The 24,650-nt window shown below is 35.8% G+C and overlaps 1 protein-coding gene across 2 annotated transcripts in view; it reads right to left on the reverse strand.

Moving 5' to 3' along the window:
* CAMKMT (calmodulin-lysine N-methyltransferase) overlaps positions 1-24,650 on the reverse strand; it is a 211,953-nt gene that overhangs the window by 6,983 nt on the left and 180,320 nt on the right. For both annotated transcript variants that reach the window (XM_079299075.1, XM_079299076.1), the window contains exons 8-10: positions 14,007-14,081; positions 6,970-7,033; positions 1,141-1,272 (exon numbers count right to left, since the gene is read on the reverse strand). In XM_079299075.1, coding sequence (XP_079155201.1) covers positions 1,141-1,272; positions 6,970-7,033; positions 14,007-14,081 — 271 coding nt within the window. The remainder of the gene's footprint in view (positions 1-1,140; positions 1,273-6,969; positions 7,034-14,006; positions 14,082-24,650) is intronic.

Raw genomic sequence — 24,650 nt, forward strand, 5'->3', positions numbered from 1 at the left:
AACTACCACCATGAAAAACATAATCAAAATCATGCCCTTCTTCAGGAGGCAAATAAAACATGCATCACATTGGGCCTTACATTTATATCACTTTATGTGATGAACAATAACTGAATTTCATTTGGTTTTCATGTGGCCTGGTTCAGACCTATCTGAACAATGAAATTAAGTGATTTTATGTACACATGTCTAGATTGCTTTAATGGGAGTCTTTATTATATATGAAATTACACATCAAAACATATATTTGTATAATCTCATTTCTATCATATGGTGGGGCTAAATAGAAAAAAAAAATGCATTTCACCTCAATTTTGAACATGTCTGTATTTTCCAGGGACAAGTCTTAGAAAATTGCAAGAGGTTATGCCTAAGGTCACATGGACCTACAACAGTGGATTTCCTTAAGGTATGAAAGAGAGATCTCAGAACTGCAAGTAATAAATATGATTTTGATAAGAGCTTCTCCAGGAAAATAAGAAATTCCTAAAAAGTTTTCTGTGAAGCGCCTTCCTCTTCATGTCCTGTATTACTCCATACTTATAAATAATAAAAAAGGAGACTGATAACAGTAGCTTTATGTAAGCAAGCTTAGAAATCACGCTCAGATAAGTGCTTTTGACCTAAATCTTGTAGCGCCTCGATCTGACATACAACCCCACAACTGTGAAATTCTGTATGAGATTTAGCAGTTTGAAGCTGCCAACTGACCCAGCCATAAAGCAGCCAGAGATAAGGATTTGTGGTACGATATGATACAATTAGACATTCACCTCCTATTTATTTCAGTCCATTTCACTATATAACCTATTTAAAAGTTGCAGGCTTTTTATTAAAATGTAAATGCTTGTGTGCTGTATATTTATAGGCAGCTAACAACAACAAGAAAAGACTCTCATAAATTAGATTTCTGTGAATGAAAAGGGTAAACAGGAGATGCTTCTGCAAAACTCTTCTAGACGTGTAGAGATAAAGGATGGCTCTACCACACAAAATAATCAGATACAAAAATAGCTGTTCAGAAACAGCACACCTAAGGAGTACTTTAATCAAACATTTAGGTTACCTGCCAAAAGGACCATGATCTCTTCAAAATGCAATGCGGATTAAAGTGTTATCTAACACAAGCAGAAAACTAACCTTGGAGTGGAAGTTCGAAATGTGTTCATCATAATTTTCATGTCTTTGGATAGAGAAACCAGCTTTTTCAGCTAGATTGCAAAACTGGTTTAAAGTATTCCCTCGGAGTGGAGCAAATACCATTGCTTTTCCCTGGAACATTAAAAAGAGAATTTATACATTTTTAAAACTGGAAGGGAACCAGATATAGCATACACCTGACTAAGCTTTTAATATGCTCAAGCTGGAAAAGTCAATTGTTCTCTTCTTAAAACACTAAAATATGGCAACATGAATAATTGTTCAAAATATGCAAGATTTCTGTGATTAAACAAATGCAATCTAGAAAGTAATAAATAAATATTTTCTTTAGAAAACTGCCAACTGCAATACATCTGCTTCTTTTCATATAAAAATGGTATCTGTGGATTACCAAAATAAAAGACAGAAAAAGCATACAAAATATACACTCAATGAAAAATCCATTTGTTAGCTCATGACCATGCAAAGACTGTAAATAATGATTTCCTTTTTTCTCTCTCACACATAGAAGAGTACCTCCCATTCGCTGTCAGTGGAATCGCAACAATATAAAACAAGGTAAAATGGGAGGCAAATCAGAACAAATCATCACATTTTTGAAGATATTTAAAACTACCCGAGCAGAGCAACTAAATTTGACCTTAAATTGCATTTAAATCAAGAATTAATGGTCCTGAATATGCATTCTGGTTCTTGCAAGATGATCAGGCCATTTATGATGCCCAGGCAATACATTATGGTACATTACCTAATTTTTTGTTCATCCTTCTGTATTTAAGAAAACAAAAATGACTGTACCTTGAACTGATAGATTTTAGACACTCTGTGCAAAGTACTTGCCCAAAACCTAACCTACTTGATAAACCATCTCTTGAAGTGTTATTTGCAGAATTAATTCTAATTGGCTGAATAGAGTGTTCTGTCACATGGAATGAAAAGTGGTTGAAGAGCTGTAAACAAAGGTTAATATTAGCAAACAGGGGAGCCACGAAGTTTACTCTAAGTTCCTGTATTTAACTTCTATGTTAATGAGAGGTAAGATTAATTTGTAAGGTGCTATAATCAAGTAAAGAGACAGAAACCACTTTTGGGGATCTGAAAAAGTTGTGAAAGGATTAGATGCTGTGGAAGTATATTTAGCTTGAGAAAATGCAATCTGTAAGCCACAGGAAAAGAGTGATCTGTATGGAGAATTTCAGTAGGAGGGCTGGAAAGTTACAATGCTGACACAGACACTTAATGAGGAGAATAGAGAACAAACCTGTGTCTCACACATGCACATGTACACTGAGACAATGCACAGTGAGGCAGCAGTAAAAATGCTATGTCAGTACCTCTTGTCCTAGTGTGTACTTAGAAGATTCCATCCATTAACACCAAAACACTCTATTTACTCTCACAACAGCTCGGTGAGATAGGGAAATGCTGTTACCCTCATCTTTCTCATGGGAAATTTAAGCACAAAGGAGTCTTAGGGCAATATCCAAAGCAACTTCTGCTCATTTGTTGTAGCTGTAGCTTTAATTGTGTGGCAAAATAAGAGGTGCAAAGGGGTGCAACTCCCACTGAAGGCACTGGAATTGCTTATGTAAATGCTAGGTCTGAATATAGGCTCAGCTCAGGATGAAAAACATTAAACACAGGAAATTCACAATCAGTTCCCTCACATCCTTGGCATGCTTTAATGTCATCACAGAAGTGGGCAGCAAAGGGAACCTTCAGCTGAGGATCCTGCTCCTCCTGCTGCCACCTCAGAATGTTGTTCTGCAGAAACCCTTAATGGCATGAGAAGTCCAAGACTCCTCTGGAGACCCTCATTTTCATCACTGTAATGTGAAAAATGTCTCTCATCCAGGGTTTACTGACCATATGATTCACATGGGAACTTCAGATGTGACTCATACACAGAGACTGCTGGAAGCTACAGTCCCCACACTGGCCACTGATCCAGCAACTCTGATGAGGTGCTCACACAAGAGCATCCCTGCACCCCATCTGGGGTCAGCAGTCCATGTGGCCATTCCTTCTCATATTCTCTGAGAACTACTTTCAATTAAATTTGAAACAGAAATACAATAAAATAGAATGTAACATGGTATGAAATATGTCTTAAATCCAGACATCAAAATCTTGAAATAACTTTGAAAAAGGGGAATGGCTTTTATGGAAATCACTACACAGTTACTGTTGGCCAGCTCCTTAGTTGGTATAAAAACCTGTTAATCTGTTGACTGAAACACCTATGTATCCTGCGCTCACCAAGAAATCATGATTAAACTTTAATACCACAATAATCTCCTCACAACTGGCAGGTACTGTGGTCAATTCTGGTCTATCACAATCTGGGTTTAAAGTAATTTTTTTTGTCATCTGCCCAATCTCTGCAATTCTGCTACCAGTGCATTCTGACTATAAAATGTTCTTCGTTCTTTGGCTGCTGCACAGTAAAAAAAGTAGACCAGTGATTCTACTGATTCTACTCTTGATGGACTATTCCAAGTTTAATTCTAATTTAAAAGTGTCTCCTAGGATGACATCTAAAGGATGATGTTTAAAATTCAAAATGACCTCTCCTCAGATGGAAAAACACTTCCAGTAAACTTGTGAACAAAACACAGAAGAAAATGCCAGTTCTGATAGTTTGAAGTATCACCAAAATGCTACAGTAAGCCAATGGGACAGTCATTCATATTTTCAACATGACTATGACTAACTTTATTCATCAATTTATTATAAAATGCGGTCTTATTTGCTGGTCCTAATCTTCACTAACAGCATCCCACTGACTTCATTTTGAATGGATTGGCCACAGAAGAATAAAAACCTTGACAAAAAAAGTTCTTTATTAGGGAAATACGCAAATGAACAAATGCTTATTCTGAGATTGGAATTAAAAGTAAATTTTAATGATATAAAAAATCCCTAAATGTTGGCAAATCAAGTCAAGTAGATTGAGAGAATAAAATATAGCCATTCAAGACAAATTTGTTCAATATAATATTTCTGTGCCTAATCCTTTGAAAAGGTTTAAAGGTGACATTTGCCTCTGACAAATTCATGTAGAAATTTCAGCCCTTAGTAACACTGTGAGCTGCTAATTTCTCTCTGTGAATTTCTTCCTATGCCAATACAACTGTCCATGTGGTCAATACTGGGAACCAGATGACTGAAATGATCAGAGTCCTGTTTCAAGGAAAACAAAAAGTTGCCCAGAACACATCATTCTGTGCCATAAGGATTCTAACAGCCAGAAATATAATCTTTACTGAAAAAGAAAATATCACAGATAAATTATAAATTAACAGTAGGAACAGACTATGTGTTCTGAATCTCTCCTTCAAGAGAGCTTTGCAAGGATATCTGCTATCTTCTGTTTACTCCACTTTTTCTGTTGGTATTATTGGTTATTGTTTTCCCCATACTCTTCTAAACTAGTTGTCTCCTAGTTATATTTGAAAAATGACTTGCATTTAGGTATGCCAAATTTATCATTTTGTCAAAATATTTCCAAAAGGAAATGTAGGTTCTAAATTTGAGACAGAATAATTAATGTAGAAGAGTGAATTTAATAAAAGAAATTTATGCCTTAGTTTGGGCATAAACTAATGCCCATAAACTTTTCTTAATAATTGCAACTGGAATATAAGTTCACTATTGATTTATTTGTCTTTTAAAAGCCTGAATTTAGTGCCATTTAGTGACATTATATAGGTTAACAAGAGCAGTGAAATTGATGTGACTGCATCTTTTGGGATCTCGAATGGGCATAGGTTTTTATTGGTGTCTTTCACACCATAAAGGCATATGCTTGAAGGCATCTCTGCTGAATATGTCATTTTTAGACAAGACAGCTCATTTAAGGTGTCTGTACTTCCAGCTCCCATCCTGTACAATAGTTTACTGTCATCTGAGTTATAAATTACAACAAATTGCAAGGCCGTGCCATAACTGGATATCCATCCATATTGCCATTCATAAAGTGAATTAGGCAACCGAATTTAGTTAAAAAACCACAGTTTGGATAGGGGTCCAAAACTCTGCAACAGATGTTCCTGCATGGAGCATGAATTTCTTAAGCTAGCTTTGCTGATAAGAAGTAGGAACCACTTGGTGTGCCTAAAATGCACAGCAAATATGTGCTAGGCTATTAATACTGACTATGTTATTAATCACAACATGCAGAAGCAAACATGACTAGGAAGACAGGCAACAAAAAGCCATCTCCCTTTACTCCATCTATATTCACAAAGGAGTGTAGCTCATATGCTCTGAAATACAAAGGCATGTTCTGAATTTGAATTAGCTGATTGTAGTTAAAGAGAAACCAAGTCAGGCCAGGTTTGGCTTAAAGTCAGCCTAACAATTCCACAATTACCAGGGTACCTCTTGCACACTTCCCTTCCTCCTACTCATGCTCTTCTTCCCCAGTATCCTTTCATGAAGCCAACAGAGCAGCCCATAGGAATACCTGAAGAACCAGTTGCTGACATTGATTTGGGCTGAAAAAAATTTTTTGTAGTTTTTTAAACTGCGATCTGTTTTGTGTCCCAGATCACCTGTGGTCCCAAAAATTATTGCACTTTGACAACTGTTGGTACATCATGAAAGTCAGAATGCATCACTGAGCAGGAGCTGCTTAACCTCTTCTTACTGCCACTGACAGAAATATCTGGGTAACCTTTTCCTCAGGGTAGCTACATTTCTCCTGTCCTCCTGGCAGCCTTGCCCCACAGCTCATTAAAATAATTCAGTCTTAAGGAACTTGCCTTAGGTCACTCAGGAAAGTCTATGATAGAACCAAGAATAGAAACCTGATCACTCTAAGCAAAGAATGGGATTACTTACACAACTAAAATGACTCGGGTTCTTAAGCCTTTGCACGTTTGGGTCTTCTATTCCTTTTACAGAGAAAATCTCTTGCACAAAAAGTACCCTACAAATTTTAAATAAAGTTTGGAAATGCACTGCTAGCACAAAACTATTTGTTTTCAAATTGAAAGTATTGGAAGATTTGGATATTAAACATGAATGGTATAATTTCTGCTTCAAAATGCTACTTAGAGCAATTACTTAATGTTTTCTTCTTTTCTTGTTTTGATATCTTACCTTTTTAAATATTTGAGAAGATACATATATTTTATATATGCATGTTACAGACTTTTATCTTTGCCTGTAAGTCTCTCTGATTTAAACAGCGCAATAGATTTAGATTGATAAAATATCTCCTGAGTGACACTCATGCAATCATTTTATGAAGAGCATAATTTCATTATTTTCTAAGGTATAAAACATCTAAACAAAGGGCTTACTTAATGGAAAAATGTTTTAAGCCACAGTATAGATATAAGGGATTTGTTCATTTTATATAAACATAAATGAAAAGGAAAAAAAATATCCTTTCATAATAAATAAATACACAATGACAAAGGTTACAATTGAAGGGATTAAAAATGACAGAAGCCAACATAAAAACTTTCAATATCGTATTTTACTTTAATATGAAGACATTATTATCAAAGGAAAATACTTGAGAAACGCTTTGATAAAAATAATCTGACGCTATCTTTGAAGCGGTTTCATTTATTTTACTACCCACTGTGTTCCTTATCAGAAGGCCAAGTATAAGAAGTTTCCTAGTTTATGATTAGGAAAGAATCTGATAGATTAGAAGACTCAATTGAAGTTGGACATAATAAGTATTAAAGTATTACATGACATTAATCCTGCCATTCCATTACTCTCTCAATCATTGTGCACAGACTAATTATTCTGAAGCCAGTGTTCAGGAGAAAATAGAAACATACTTACACTGGGTTGGAGTAATCTCTTTATTGCATCAACAAGGCTAGCTCTGTACCGGTCCAGAAACAGGCTGACATTGAGAAGAGAACAGAATCCAGATTAAAATGGGTTTTCAATTCTAATGATACTAATGCAGATAAGTACAAGGCTAATTACATATGTTTACACAATGCTGTAAAAGAGAAACTGTGGTCTACATTTCTAAGCAGTTCAGGAACTTTTAACATTTAAAAAGACATAAAATTAAATACAGTCTAAACTAAAGCTAAATTAACAGCATGAAACAATTCTTTATACAGCTGAAATTCACCAATCATACATGCTAGCTATTAAAAGATTACTGCATCAGAAATTAGAATCAACACAAAAAGTTAACATTTTCACATGTATATACAAGGGGGATGGAGTTATAAAAAAGGTTTTCTATTGTATTTCAGGTGTCACTATAAAGGGTAATTTTCTCCTTCTACCTTCACAGTTTTGGCATTAATTCTTACCTACTATACATATTTGCTATATTTCTATATCTATCCCTATAAAGATTCACAAGACCCTGCCTCCTCCCTCTCTCCAATGCTGTTGAAATACAATGGCCCAGATTGTACAGAGTTGTCATCTCTCAAGAGTGCAATCCTTCATCTCCAGCATGGGTCCCGCAAGGATAGCAGCAGAGTCAATTTTCCCATGCAATGTTGCCAACACGCTCAGCCCTATTTTGGTGTGATTACCTCATGATTTGAGGGGATAATTCATTCTTCATGCCCCTCAGTACCTTAATGTATATACTAATAGTGGCAACCAGGGTGCCAATCACTCTTGACTAGATATTTGTGGACATGTAGTTACTGTGGATGAGTGCATTTACAATGGTTAGTGAACAAATATCTGATAGCAACTGATGCCTTTCAGTCCTTACTACCGTGGGCTGCATTTATATTGGTGATTCAGATAAGAAACTCTATCAAGCAGGCCACAGATAATGTGATTTTTAAAATTTTTTTTCTTCCCCCATTTTCTCTGTAATAAAACTGCTTTCTAGCTTGTGTCAAGTTCAAGTCTCATACTACATAGCATTTTTTACATTCTCTATGGGTTTTTTAATATCCTCCCCTTCCTTTTATCCTCAAACTTCTTTTCTGAAGAGATGTGGGTAAATTTTTTTTCCAGGTTCGAAATTCCAAAGGAACTTAAAGAATATATGGAAACACTGAACAGCAAAAAGTAACCAGCCAGCCACAGGCCTTTCATCAAGAACAGAAGATGTGTGGATATTTAGGTAAGGATACTCCACAGCTACCAATAATACTGTATTATATATCATAGAGTTGAGTAGCTGTGCAAGAACTGTGAATTTGTGTCACTCTGGAACAAATAAACAAAACAAAACAAAACTTGCAAGTGACCTTATTTCATTAGTACAAACTGGCAGAACCTCACACAATTGGGAAAATATGGTAAAATGGGTATCTATATATGCTGAAGAACATTTAATATGGAATTATGATCTTCTGGATTTCCCCTTGAGAATATGAAATATCAGTTGACAATCTTCCTGATAGTCTGGTTTACAAGAAAAATTAAACTTTAGCAACTGACATGACAACTTCCCCTCAGCCTCGATTTTTCTTCCTGGAAGAACTATACTGAAAACATGGGTGCTTAAACTTAATTAGCTGAAAAAGCAGCTCTTATCTCTGATGTCTCTTGGGTGTTTTAATGACATTCACCTCATGTTGATCCCTATACAGATAGATGTCGTAAGGCACTACTTCACTGGGAACTTAACCACCTGCAGAAGAAGTGGAATACATGACTCCTCTCCCAAAAGAATACTGAAAAGTAATTAATTTTCTTCAACATGAAACATTGCAAGAATGCACATATTTCAGACTTCCTGGGAGCCCATGAAAACAAAAGTACATTCTGAATGAAAAGTGCATTTATAATATTTTTGTTATTTAAAGCAGTGTAGTGGAAACACAATCTTGGGGCAGCTTAGTGTTAAAATCCCCTTTTTGTGGACCTGAATATCATTCTCTTTTTTTTTTTTTTTTTAATGAGATAGGGGCACAACTGCTGCTATCAATCTTGCTCCTTTACAAAGACAACTACAGGGCTTTGTTTACCAAAAACTAAGTGTCTGAGAAGTTAAAATTCTCCTGTCCAACCTCAGTATTTTGGTGGCACAGGAGGTAGATTCTTATGCCTCTTAGCCTAGGAAACCCAGATAACCTGAGACAGTTGCCCCAGGTTGTCCTGCCCTCCAAGAGGTCTGTCCCTGGGAACATGATCTACTCCAATTGAAAATAATTTCTGGTACTGTGATTTCCAAACTACTGCTCTGTGAGCCACGTACTCTGACCAGAAGGAGCAGAGAAGACTGAAAGCAAAACTACTGCTACTCCAGGAAACATCTCTATCCTCCCTCTGAGTCAGGGGATGCCTTAAATGAGGAAAATCCTGAAGAAGTCATTAGATAATCTGTGCTGCAGACAGAACATCATAGGATTTGGCCCACGCAAGGGGATTTAGTCACACCGTTTTTCTTACCAGTAAAATTGTAGAACTAAATATTCCCACAGCATACTGAAAATAACCCTGAGAGCATCCTTCAAAGCTCACATGTGAGCTCCTATGTCACCTGCTCTAAGTGACCCTGCCTTTGCAGGCAGGTTAGACTTGGTGATCTGCAGAGGTCTCTTCCAAACTTAAGAATTCTCTGATTCCGGGAACAGCTCAGTAAAACTAAATAATGCATTTTTCTAAACCACTCACACTCAGTTCTTGTACCTCAATTCAAATTTAGCCTAAGCTTACCATTACTTTAGTGGTAATATTTCATGTTTATATATCTCAGGACAGGAATAGCAAGGTTTTCTTGGGTCAGCAAGGAAGATTCAAATCACAGCAGCACAAAGGTGAGAACATGGTTGATGATTTGGCCTCTGTTTAGGCAATGGTCTTAACCTGTGAAATCTGGATGAACAGGCAGGTGACATTGTCACCTCTCTACTCTTACTCTTTTATTAAAATTTTAAATTGCTATTAAAGCCAAAATGAAAATTTATTGCAAAACTACAAAGAAGTAACAGTAAGCCACAAGGAAACAAATTTTAAAAAAACAAGTAGATTCTTAATTTGCTTCACGCCAATATCCTTTCATCTTCTGCCTCACAACAAGGGACATATTTACTAGGCTATGATATGAACTTTTTTGGTTTTTGCATGTTCTGTCATTGGTTAAAGGTGTACTTCAGATATTATTACATTCGTATGTAGTGTCTAATGTATATAGCTATTTATTTTTTTGTTCACTTTCAACTACCTGGGTGATGTAAACTAAAAAGACTCTTATTTCCATGTCATCAGGTTCCAATGCACTTGAGTGTGCTCCAGAAATCAGGCCTGAAATGGAGGGACAGAGGTCTTACTGCATTCCTGCAAAAAAGATCTCCTTATAATAAGTGAAACAAATGAACAGAGACAAAATTGAAGCATTTTAAGGTATATAAAGAACACTTTCAGTACAGTTCTATGTGGCAAAGCCACAACTCCCAGTGACTTCAGCAAAAATCTCAGCAGTGAAAGTAATGTGGGATAGCTCCCCCTGGCCTCTGTTATGTGAATATTTATGCATGTGTTAAACTTTAAGAATAGAATCATTATGAGTAAATAAAGTGGGATATTATGCATTTCCAAAACAATACGGGGTTCTAAACCTTTTATTGCCCTTATACCAAATTATTTGTGAAAACTTGCTTCAAAATAATATGAAAGATAAAGTTTTTTTATTGTCTCAGCCCTACAAGCCTTTACTCTCTCTTTGGATTAAAAATCTCAAGAGTTTTTTTCTCAGTAAAGAAAAGTAAATACACTATTTAAATAATCAGAAATCTGAGGCTCTCGAGACCTTTGGAAGAGTCTTGGGGTTCACCTGTCCATCTAGGCACCTGTGATTTCTCCTTCTCTATTCAAACTCACAGTTCCAGCACCTGTATGATTTTATATTCACAGGTGTAGGCCAAATGAAAATCAAAAATTCTGACAGCCCTCATTTGGCCTTAAAATTACCCCTGAAAAATATGAAATGGGTGGATATGTTTTAAAGATTCCATTATTTCAGTATTTGTTCTACTGTATCCTTCTTCCAGTTGTAGCCTTATATTGATTTTTTTAAACTTATTTTTATCTTATAGTTGACATTTTAAAAATTATTTTGGAACTGCTGAACCATGAAACTATTTTATTGTCGACATCCTGAATGGTTAAATAATGACTAGCTTTCACAGTTTGCCTCTTATTTATTTTATAATTTAGTTGAGCTACTAAATTTAGCTGTTAACTAATAGACTGTTTGTTCTGGGAAATAACTTATTTTCCACTCCTGCACACGAGGTTTATGAATGTCTGACTGTAAATATATGAATATAAACATATCGCTGCTTGCTGTAATCATGTACATTTTTACTTGAATCTCCATATGGATTTGGAATATATTTATGAATAGAGCTTGTTTTCATGTAAATGGGATCAAGCAGTACCACTGGTTAGCTATTCAGAGAATCAGACAATATAACCCTTGCTGGAAATACTTCAATAAAAATTTATCCATGTACCTAATATTTGAACTCAGATTTTTTGCTTTCTAGTTCTCTATTCTAATCTCAGATTTTATTGACTGACAATGAGCTATATGATGGTGTTAAACTAAATGCAATCTATTCTATCTGCTTTTATCACTGCATACTTCAGGTTTCAGCTGAGAAGCTAGAAGAAAAGAGGCCTTTTTTTCCTCTTCAGTGGCAGCCCAAAAAATTCAGAGAGCAAAAATCCTGCCAATAGTTCTCAAACCAATTCTATATCACTGAAGAGAAATACATGAAAATGAAAAGAAGATTTGAGTTTGATAAAGCATGGAACATTTCTTTCCTCAGCTTTTTCATGTACCAGAAAACCTAGTGTTCATAACTAAAAGAATTATTTCTAAAAGAAACAAACAATAAAGGGATTTTCATGTTTATTAAGCTATACATATATCTATGGCACTTAAAATAAGAAAATAAAAATAATTTGTGAATAAACCCACATTCTTTAATCTAACCTGCACATTTCTATTTCTTTTTTAGAAATCTATAAATATTTATACACTTACCTGAATCTTAAGTGCTTTAAAATAAATGTACAAAATGCAGGGATTGCAAATGCATTATGTATTTTACCTGTCATGTCTGATTCTTTGTTTCCTAAAGAAACTACACTATTTCCAAACAGACTGGCAGGGGTATTAGGCCAGAATATTACTGAAAAAAACAACTTAAGTCTTGCTCCACTCTGCTGTATTCCCAGCACAAATAGGATGACATGGTGTGAGTATCAAGAATACAAGAGACAGCACAGCCAGGTTGTTTTGATATTTGTGTGAAGAACAAATTTAACTCTAAATCTCTTGGCAAGACCTTGCTTCACCCACATAATCTGGAGAACATCCATATGTGAGCCTTGTCTAAGCCTCCGAGAAGACTGCTGCCCTCCTGCTCATGTCCGCCAGCACTCTGATCTGACTTTCATACTTAATCTGATCTAATCCTGTCCAGCATTAACTTCATCTGTGCAATGAAACCTGGAGTATCCATTCTAATATTTGGTGAGGAAGGCATTTACTAAATTACTTGCTGAAATCATATGGTGTTGTTTAGCTCCTTATTTTAATCAGATGATGCATCTCTGAGGCACATTATCAGAGATTAGTTAGAAACCCTCCTCTGTCCTTTTTGGGAACAAAGAACTTTTCTGAAATTAAATGCTAAGAGAAACAAAGCACTATTGCATTATGACAACAAATAGGTGTTAGAAAAAGGCAAAAGATCACAAAACACATTTTCTTCAGAGCTATACAAAACCAATAACTTTGTGAAATAAGAAGAGTTTACTTATACAGTATAATATGAAAGGAAAAGAAAAGCTTTAGAGGAATATAAGAAGACATTTTAAAAGAACATTGTTTAAAGAAACAATAGACAGCTTTGTATTTCCCTTTGCCTTTTCCTTTAACTATTTCTAGGTAAGGTACATAAATTTGCTGAACTGAGCAGTCCTAGCAAGTCTCGGCTTTCAGAATTTGGTCTCATAACAGCATTTTTTTTGTTGTTGTTTTGTTTTGGACATTTAATGGGTCAAGAGCAAATATCCATGAAGGAAAGATAGATTGCTTTAAAAACACCTACTCTCCTAAATAAAATTTGCACAATTTTTTTTTTTTACACTCCCCACATTTATATAACACATTTAATTAATAATGCACCCTTTTTAAAGCTAGCATGCAGCAAATACAGCACAGCACAATCCCACAAATGCAGTATCAGAAACGGGCTGTGTCAATAATCAAATCTATTTGCATAAATTATCAAACGAGATACCATATTGCTACATGTATCTACCTTTTCATAAATTAAGTGCTGGTCTCTTATTTTCCTTTCTATGAATTATCTTATAATTAACATGTGCCTGTGTAAATAATATAAAGCCTATACCTCCAAACATTGATGTCAAATAGATTTAAGGAACAGAATGTGGTGGGGGTGGAAAAAAGGGTATAAAAATCTCTTTTTCCTTAGAAATATTTTCCAGGGAGCAAAAAATATATCCCCTTATATCAATAGTCAGATCTTTCCTAAGAAGTAAGCTAATTGAGCTGTTTGTGTTGATAAACTCCCTTTTCTCCAGACTGTTCCTCACTGAGCCATAATTATTTGCAATTTGCCTAAGTCGTCCATTTACTGATACGTCAAGCATGAAACAGAGGCAATTCCAGAAAATGGAAATGCTTCTCAAAATCAATCTTTGGGAAATAATGTGGTAGAAGTTACTGTGTGATAGAAGACTACCTTATAACTGTCACATGGAGATGAATATTAATTTGTTGAGGTTAAGGTGGCTTTGTGCTTCATTTGTTGACTTTGCTTAGCCATCAGCAAGCAGCACAGTACAATTACTCCAGCAAAGCTATTTTTCTAACATGAGTTTTATGATTTTTATGTACTTACCAGTCTGCACACATAACAATGTCAAAATGTCCTTCCAGTTGAGAGACATCTGTCTCATTATCCCATCGTAAAATGCTAGAGGAAAAAAAGATTCAAAAAAAAAAAAAAGAAAAGAAAAAAGGACTTACATTTTTAATCTTGAGATTTTTAAAGTATTAATATTATTATGTGACACAGAAATGTCTTAAAAAGTGCAAACTCGTTACTTTCAAAGATTAATGTAAAAATCTTATTCTGTACATTTTAAATGTTATAAATCTCAAAATTAAAGAGCTATTTTTCATTATAACAGAAAGGCAATCCACTTGGATTCTGATGAGTGGATCACCAACAAATATGCCTTTCTGAATTACTGGTACATGCAGCGCTTCAGCTTTTTACCCCTTCACATTACTGCATGAGAAAGTGAAGTCAAAGTATTGACAATCTGAATGAAGCACAGATCTGCAGAATAGATGTGATTTCATGGATCTCTGTTACATCTGGCAGATAATTCAGTTGTGTTTCTCATTGATGAAGTGAGCATTCACTTGGGCTGGAGGGAGGAGAGACAGGGTGAAAAAATGCCAAGCTTAACTTCAATGCCAGTAATGTTGCCTCCAGCAAGCTTAAAAATACAGCAGTGCTGACCCTGTCAACACCTATTCTCTCACAGGTGATAAGCTATTTAATTCCAGGATACCCAGTAGTAGGCAAAAATTCACATATGTACGAAGTTCTTCTTTGTTCATAAATGCTGCCGATTTATGTAGCTGCCACAAGGAATTTCAGTACTTTACTCCCATCTAAAATATAGCAACTATAGTTGCTAGTATTGGAATTTACCGAATACTTTAAATATCATTATCCCAAACATTTGAAGCTGCATTTCTATTTCTATGCTATTAAAAAAAAAAAAAAAAAAAAAAAAAAAAAAAAAGGAATCTATCCTTTTTCATTTCCTGGTTATTTATAATAGAAAGTAGATAAATATTTATGGGAAAAGCACTTGTGGGGGAAGGGTCTAATCTGATCTTGTCAGGTTGTGCATGCTTATCTCAGTTTTGTATGAGTCTTGACCAAATAGACCCTTTAGTCTTCCCGCAGCTATAATCTACTTCTGGTTAAAAGCCATCTCCATTCACATCCTACTCCTAATATTTAACAGAGGATCAGTTAATAATGTGTTCATTCAGAAATGTTCCTTAAGTATACACAAAAAAGGGAATTTTGTACATTGACTATGCTGTATGCAAAAAAGGCTCGTAATTACGTAGCTAAATAGACACAGGGCCATAAAGAATTAAGGTACCACAATATGCATGTACATGTTCACAGACACAAAATTTGAGACAGAATGCTTTAAAAACATGGAAATTATGAAAGGAGAGGCCCAGTTGGTTGGCAAAGCTCTGATTGTGTGGGGCTCAATGTAACTGAACAGATCAGGACTCATTAGCCCATTTGCCCTCCTGGAATTTACTGTGACAATCCAAAGACAGAAAAGAGTAGATTAATTTAATTTTTCCCCCTCAAATTGAAAGTAATCCAGATTTTAGAAGCCTAGGTAGCTTTGCACACTGGCACGCAGCAGGCATCCAGTAGTGGAAAGTGACAAAGGAGAGTTCTCACTCTCAGCTGCTGGCTGCCTGCTGGCTACCAGCGGCTTTTTCAACCCTGTTTCCGTGGAAACTTAGGTTAGAATGGTGAAAATTAGGTAAAGGTAAGTTTTGTGGGTTTAAAGCACGCACTCTAATACTTTAAGAATCCTGAAGCAGAACTGGAAATTGGTAGAAGAACTGTGAGCCTTAAAAGGCCACCTTTGGTTCTCATTGCTACAGAAACTGAGATCTGATCAGTACCAGTATAGTGATTTGAATTATGATTTTTTTTTTTAACCTATATATTTACTATCCTTCACACGTGCAGTTGGGAAGGAAGCACAGGTGCCTCCTCTGGCAAAAAAACCAAAACCAAACCCAACCACTCTCCCTCATGTTACTGTCAGGTTTCTGCTGTGCACCTGAAACACAGCATTTTCTGTGCACACCTACTGTAGGTACAGAAGAGTTTGTGTCAGGAGATAAAAGCTCATAAACCAAAGTGCTGAGCAAAATATGGAATTGACGAGTTGCCAGGAACATGAGTAGTGGTGCAGCATGACTGGCATCATGGTATTGTTAAAAGGAGTGAGCTAAGAGCCACACATCCATCCATAAGTCAATCTTTCTCCCTTTTTCTGACCTACAGCAAGGGCTGCTTTTGGTCAGTACAGCTACATTCATGAAGATATCACAATTATGCAAAGGCCAATGAAAAATTTACCAATTCAAAATGATAAATGAGTTAGCCATGTATTTTCCAAAAGTATAGGAAAATCTTTATTCCTGCAGGGAAATCACCACGTAAACTAAATATAATTTGTAAAAAAAATAAACACTAGTGGGACTCATCCTGGTCTGACTCAGGATGTTTCCACACTGGTGGGAGAGATGGAATCACAGGCTGTATGTATTTATCCATGCTATCTTTAGCTAAGTGCAAGTGTGACTAGTAAGGGAGGCAGAGCCAGGGATGACAAATGCAGTACTGGCTGCAACCTCCAAACAGTTTCAGTGGCTCACTCAGGGCTACCCTATCTGCACTGTTACCTGCTTCCACAGATTTGCAGGAGCTGCAGTCGAACATTTGCACCTGCACCTGTAAAGCAGACATGCCACTGCCTATCTGGGAGTCACAATCAATTCTGCTCAGAGTCAGCACAATTCCATCATTAACACTCATGTCAGAATCAGCCTGACTCTGAACCAGCTATTCTGAGTTCTAGTGCTAATGAAAGTAGTGAATCAGACTTAGGACTTATATATATACCATCAACTAGCAAAAAAATATTTTGCAACCCAAATGCAATTCCTGACAGTAAAGTAGAGAAAAACCCACCAATACTGCAAAAAAAAATCCTGAAAATTATAAAGACATGTAGCTAAATGCATGTATCTATATGTAGTAAAGGGGTGAGGAACAATAATTTTTTCATGGACTACTGAGGATGTGACTCTCAGACTTAGTGGTCAGACCCGAAAGAAATACTGAAGGCACCATGAAGCAAGGGCTGATTGCATTTCCATTTAAAAAAAATCACTGCTGGGAAACCCAGAAAAGTGGTAGCAATGGAAACCTAAAATTTACAATTTTTACAAAATTTCCTTTTAACAAGTAGAAATAAGTGTAAAAATACCACACCACAAAAAGTCTCTTAAATCGCCAGTATCAGGTTGAGTGCCAGCATGAAGAAAATGTAAGCTTAGTGGTATTTTTTCCTCTTGTTCCTTTCCAGTGATACTGAATTAGTTTACATAAGCCATATTTATTTCTATAGTCACTATTCTTCCAGTAAAGCAAGTTTTGAAGCAACAAAATTTTTACACCTTTCTTTTGGGGGAAGGTGCTACAGTACTAAGAACTGAAATTACATTGTAAATTTGAGAAATGGGCTTTACTATATGTTTCTGTCAAAGCCTCACCTTCTGTGCTTTTTCTCTCGCAAAAAACCAAACAAAGCAACAAACCAACATGCTTAAGGCCATGTAAAACCCACTGGACATTATTTTGTACTGGCTTCTTTAACTCATGCAGGTTTAGTTTCTTACAAGTAAAAATAGGCAACTGAGTTTCAGCAGAAAAGGGTCTGAGACCCAACAGAAATATAAAACAGTTGGGAGCTCTTTTTGGCTCCAAGACGAACATTAAAAATGAAATAGGGTGCAAGAGAAAAATAGTACTCCCCTGTTCAGCCACTGCTTAGGTTAAAGTGATGCTGGCTGAAACTTGGTATCCACTAATGGATGATTTATGGCCTCTACCAAAGGAATTGACCAGTTTTCAGAGCAAAAGTACAAAGGTATTACTATAATTAGCAATCTTGATGGTAGTCCTAGCAAAAAGGACAAGGATTGAATGAGCTACAGAAATGCAAAACATCCCCTCACATGCAGAGGTGGCTTCTCCAGGTCAGGGAAAAACCATACTATCAGAATAGACTGAGAAAAGATGTACTGATGCTTTAGTTTCCTAGGCTGTCAAGCTTCTACCATTCTGAAGAATTCTGAAACAAATTTCAGAATTTTAACATTTAAAAAACTCCAACACAAGGCACAAACTATCAAAGAAACTATTTCTTTTTTCCCCTGGTTTTTCTTTTCAATTGACAAGTAAGTCAGAAAATGCGATTTGGTTAAGACATAACAATTATGATAATAGAACATAAAGATCAAGTAAGAATAGACTTAAAGCACAAAAATGTATACCCAAATAGCCCCATGTATTTCAAAGAAAAAAACAAAAACCAAAAACCATAATAAAATAGCTAAGTTGCAGGGATAGTTACAATAGCCAAGGCTTCCCCTGCACAGAAATTCTAATTTATGGAGGATAGCCTGACAAATGTCGACACTCTTCTCCTTACACTAGTAAAGTATCTCAGCAATCTACAACAAAAGACTTGATTTTACCAGGTTTTATTTCTCATGCAAAATTCTTCATTACTGTTATTATTCAGCTTCTGTTATTCAGTGTTTGTCTTCCTCTGTGTCTAGGCAGGTAACTTACATGAGAAAAAACAGGTTAAGTCTCTGATTGTTAAAACTTGAAACATTTCCAAGACCCTCTGAGATGTTCTTGTGATGAATGGCACAAGCTAGAGGAGCTCTCAAATTAGCAGATAAGTAGTTGTGCAGATAAAGACAAAAATTCAAAATCAGAAAAAAAAGGACAAAAGACACAAAAGCCTTACTTGCTTCAAAATGCATTAGTAGTTTTAATAAGGATTTAAAAAATCATCCCAATTAGCAGATGAACAGCTACCAACAATCTCTATCTACCCACCTCTTCTTTTCATATTTTAATTTAAGTTTCAATCTTTGAAAAGCATTATCATTGGAAAGTATACAGGTTCAGGTAAAAGATTTTGTCTGGAGGCTTATATGACTTTTTCTATGACATTAAGCAAGCAAGTTCATTAACACATTAACAAAAGGTATCTCAGGATGTTTCTCTGCACATTGATCTTGGTTTGAGAGTCCTTAGTTACACATAAAGATCAAGAAGATGGATTTTAATCTAGTGATTGAGGCAATGTGTACACCTATCATTACAACTCCTCCGAGGAATCTTGCAAATTTGCCTACTATAATTTCCCCTTCTTTCTTATTATATTCTCACAAGGCTGCTCTTATTTCTCCACCTTCTTCCTCCTTCTGCCTTTCTTACTTTCACTGCTTCACTTTGCTTTGTCTTCTTATACATTATCTCATTCCCTACAGTGCATACCTGGTTTGAAGGAACCAAAGTTAAGCTTTCAGCCACAGGTGCAACCACTGTTCCTTTCCTTCCCTCTTCAATTTCTAAGCATTTCTAATGTGATATTTACAATTGCCAATGGACACATTCTTCTAGCAATGTCCTTGCAGGTTTCAGCAATTTCTATGTCACTTGTCTGCTCTTTTCAAAGTATACTAATTATTTTTCTCAGCTAGGTTTAATATCTGCACTTAATCTTCAGTCTCTTGGACATTTCTTCTCTCTTAAACCAAATAAAATCTTGCTCTTTGTTATAGTTCTTAGTTGCACTGTCTTCTGAGTTCTTTTAATTGTCTTATGATTTTAAAAATGTGCTCTTCTCAAGATTATCTTCAAACATTTCCAACATTTCTGATAATTTCATATTTCATCTCACCTTTTATTCCTTTGAATTTGATTTCTGGGCTATCTCATCCATAAAAGCTAAAAACCTACTAATGTCTCTTAATTAGTATACAGACTCTTATTTAGTATATATATTGACTCTTAATTCAGTATTTTTCAGCACCTTGGTGAGTAAGAAACTGATTGTAAAGTACCACAAGGCACTGTAACCACATTTTATGGATTGTTTTGGACATAACCATTAATTCTAGTCTGTAATCTAGGTTTGGCTTAGACCTTTCTCTGTATCTTCATAACTCAGCTCTGCTGTTTATTCTCTCTGCAAAGTATCTCTAAGAAGTTTCACACCAATCCACTCAGCCTCTTGACCATGTCATTGTCACTTACATCTGAACATCACTATACTGTTCTCTCTGCTCTTGGAAAATGGAGCCTACAACCCTGATCTTGTCATCTTTTTCTGTTCTCCTCCAGGTAAGTTGCAAATAGTCATTTCCAAATGCTTCACAACAGTTCACATCCCTATTTTTTATCTCTCATTCAATATTGAAAGGACAAGTCCCTTCTTTTATCAGCCCTAATGTCAGCCTACATCTTCCACTTAACTTTTCAAGCATGCACCTGCACAACTTTCTTCTGCTACGTTATCCACAACATTCACAAACTTACTCCATTATCCTTGAAACCGTCCTTTAAAATTGCACCTAAAAAACAGACAAGAGGCTCTTGTGCCTCCAACTCTGCCTCTCATGCTGACTTCAGTTATCCTTATTGTCCTTCCTCACCATATCTCTCTCCAGTGTTAGATCACAAATTCTCTAACACAAACTGTCTTTTTGCTTTGTGTTTATAAAGTATCTGCTACAACAACTCATGATTCAACCTCATCACATTAACACGGTCATATAAAAGGAGAAAAAAGCCACCACATTCAGCTATGGGTCTCTTCAAACCTTAGATATTCTATAATTCCACAATCCTACCTAGGTTTTCCTGCCTAAAAGTTCCTTTTTAAAAGTGGGTTATAAAATTACACACTAGTCTTATTCCTTATTCTAGGAACATATTTTCTCTCTCTTATTTTGTACAACATATTTTGCTAAAATTCAGATGGGAACATTACAGCTTTGTCTCCAAAACTAACAGTCCTAACATTTACACATTTGCTGTGTATCAAAAGCTACTAAGTTTCTGGGACATAATTAATGCACGGCATGTAAATACAACTGTTGTAGAATAAATCTTTTCATTTTGTAGATATACCAGAAGCCAACATTCAGCACAAGTGTGGCTATTTATTTAAAAGAAGTGAGAATATCTTGTATGAAAAAGACATTAATAAAAAAAATATCAGTGGTGATTGTGAATTTGCCTTTTCACATCCCTGCTCTACATCCATACATTCTAAATCAGCCTTTATTTGGAAACTGACTACTGTTTTTAGCAAGGGCTGTGAGGCACATTGAGACAAAAAAAAAAAAAAAGGGCTCTCAAATTGTAATTCAGAATGATACAGTATAAAAAATCACCTAATTTCAAAGTGCAAGACAGCATAAGTACATGTGACACAACTATATTGATAGGATCAGACTTTTATAAATATATGAAGGAAAAGATCAGTTTCGTGCTCTATGGAAAACAGTCTACCCATGGGGATGATAATCAAGGGAACCAGAAGAAAAAACCCAAGAATGTAAAGTGAGCAAGGCAGGTCCAGAAGGACTGAATGGAGGAAAACTTAAAAACAGCAGAGAAGATGCAGTTCACAGGTATTTAAACTCTCAGGGCAGAAGGGACCACAGCAAGCATCCAAGATTTCAAAGTTCTGTATCAAGCCCATATATATCTCAGAAAGATTCAAACACATTCACTGCTTAAGAAACTATCACTTCCCATGGAAAAATGTTCTAATGTATTATCATTCTGTCAAATCTCTCTGTTTTTCTCTAGACTGAATTTGCCTAGCTTCAATTTCTATATCTTGTTAGGCACCTGTAAACTAGATTAAAGACTGATCTTCTATTAATTTTTTTTTTCTTCACATGAGATTTCAGATCAAAATCAATAAATTTCTTAACAATCAAGCAATTTCTTTGGCAAGTAAATGTAGCTCTTTAACTCTCTCATTTCCAAACCCTGTCCTTTAAAGGACATTTTCCTTTAAAGGCCTGGGAAGAAAGATCTACACCTTCTCATAACAGTGGTCTCTCTCTAATCTTTTTGTGCAGCACAAGATGGATAGTTTTACCAGGAGCAAGTTTTTTAAACTAAGAGGAGACCATCATGACATAGTCAAAAATCTGAGAAAGAGTGATTTAAAATAATGCAGTGTAATACTTTTACACAGTTTTTCCCCTGTTATTACAAGCTCACAGAAAGTTTTTTACAAAGCTAGGTAACACTCAAAATATTTCTCCTTATGTATTCTTATCTGGCCTCATAAAGACAGACCAACGTACAATGTGATTTAAAATGTTCCTTATTAAGTCAACACAACTGGGAGGAATACACAAATAGGAGAGGCTTGGAAGTTTGTGGAAGTCAGCTGGTATGGTCAAATGGTATAAAAGATTGTTCAATTATCCCTCCAAATGCTGAAGTTGCACTCAACTGAAGAAAGAATTACAAACTTGCAAAACTAAATGCAATAATAAAATCGGGCAGGTCAAAAATAAATGAACTCTTCCTTTTGTGCTAAATGTTCCTGCCAGCTGATAATTGGGTTACAGAATGGGCAGACACAGAGGATAAGAACATTTCAGAGAGGTGAAATTAATTCTTTGCAACAGTGCAAAATATTCACTTCACTGTAGAAGAAACTGAAGACATTTCAGCACAGAAGCCTGTTTTGATATGTCTTCTGTAAAAAGAAGTCCTGTCTGTTTTACAAACCTTGAGCCCTTCAAAGGCTCTAACAAATATTCAGATAAGGGAGACCTAGGTAAGACAGCCCTTGCTATCAACATTCTAGCAAAATAGGCTGTCACTGAAGAAGAGTCCTGACATGGCTAAATAATAGAACAAAAGACAGGAAACAGGGTAGTAGCAAATGGTCAATTCTCACAGCAGAGGGACATAATCAGTGGAGTTCCCCTGGGACTTGTTCTATCTAGTCAACATGTTTACAAGAGATGAGCATCGAGGTGGCAGTTTGCTGATGTTAAGAAGTCATTCAGGATAGTAAGGAAAAGAGGAGACTGTGAAGGATTGCAGAAGGATGAAACTGAGTAATTGGACAATAATATGACAAAAGAAATTCAGTGTGGATAAATGCAAAGTGCCCAACTGAAAAAATAATTCTCACTTGATACAGAAAATGAAGGTCTCCAAAATGACCGTCACTGGAAAGCTCCTGATGTTATGACAGACAGTGTCATGAAACTATTAGATCTGTGCTCAACCACAGTGAAAAAAGCACTGTTAGGCATTTTTAGAAGAGGAATAAAAAGTGCAATTATTCCACTACATATACCTATTTATGCACACTTTGAATGCAGTACTGATCACAGTCAGCTAAAAATAAGTAGACTGAAACTGAAAAAGATATAGAGCAGGGCAAGTATGATCAGATGAAGGAATGCCTTCCACCTGAGTTGAGTTTTCTGTGATAAAGAGCTAGAACTTCAGATTGGACATGAGCACACAAACTGTTCTTTCCACATGTTCATGAAGCAATCAAATTAACTGAGCAGGAATCAGCAGCTTTTTCTTCCTAACCAGGGTGCAGGAAACGCTCCTTTTGGCAGCTTCCTCCTTACCAACAGATGCTGTCATGCAAGAGTGTTACTGGAAAAGTAGCTAGAAGAAAGGGATTCCTTTAGAGCTGCCAAGGTGACAAACACGGCAAATTCAATAAAATGTTTTTAAGAAGTTTGAATTTACCAACATGCAGGTAATTTTGATTAATGAAAACAGAGAGAGAGTCTTTATTAAGTCTGTCCCACATTGATGGAACCTGTTACATGACCAGTTGAAATCAGGAAGATTATGAAGTTGACATATTTGAAGAGCACTGCAGTAAGGTAACATATTCACCTTTTTAATTACAAAGAGGCAACTAATACAAGAATAGAAGCAGGATGATATAGTTCAGTGCTCTGTCATTGAGACCTCATCCATTGTTACCCTGGATGCCATTTAGTATTTTGAAAGACTTCCATTATGGATTTTAGTTCTGGAAACTCGTAATTGCATTACATTGGTATGGAATACTAAAATCTCTAATAAAATTATAACTTATCTGTTAACCTTTAAGCAGAAGGAATTGTCCCTTTTGGTTACATGGTCATTCATTCTTGCTGTTCTAAATATGACTGTGGAATGAATAAAGAGTATATGATACACTATTACCAATCAAACCAAAGGGTGCGCTGCCACAAGCATTTCTGTTACTGGCTTGGTGTTACATGTCCTTGTTCACATCCTCATGTGACATGGAATCTCTCTGAGGCCATTCTTAGCAAAACAATAGACCTGCCCACAGCTAAAACTCTGCAGGTCCTATATCAGCAATTCTAACACAACTTTAGTTTTTTACAGATTTCCATGTTCTCAGACCAGGAATCTGAAGGAAGAACAAATTCCCTAGTCGATAGGACAGACTGACTCTGTTAACTTGCAGGATATATTGCAAGTCTTCCTCTTTGGTAAAGTTTTTCCATTATGATATTTGCAATAACAATAATTCTTCAAACATCTACTACTCAAAACAGGTGTTTCAGGAAGACTTTCCCATTAAAACAAATAGAATATAAAGAACAGGGATTTCCTGACTTTGTCATTGCTAATATAATGATAGATGGACATGCTAAAAAATCATATAATGCATGTCAAACCAGCAACAGCTGATAGTGCAAAGAAACATATGCTAAGTTATAGGGTAGACAATGCAATTCATGGATAATTTCTGCATTGTGAAAAAAATAAAATCCTCAAACCCATATATGGTATTAATACTCTTCA

The sequence above is a fragment of the Erithacus rubecula genome (genome assembly GCF_903797595.1).
Source record: "Erithacus rubecula genome assembly, chromosome: 2".
In the NCBI taxonomy this organism is placed as follows: Eukaryota; Metazoa; Chordata; class Aves; order Passeriformes; family Muscicapidae; genus Erithacus; species Erithacus rubecula.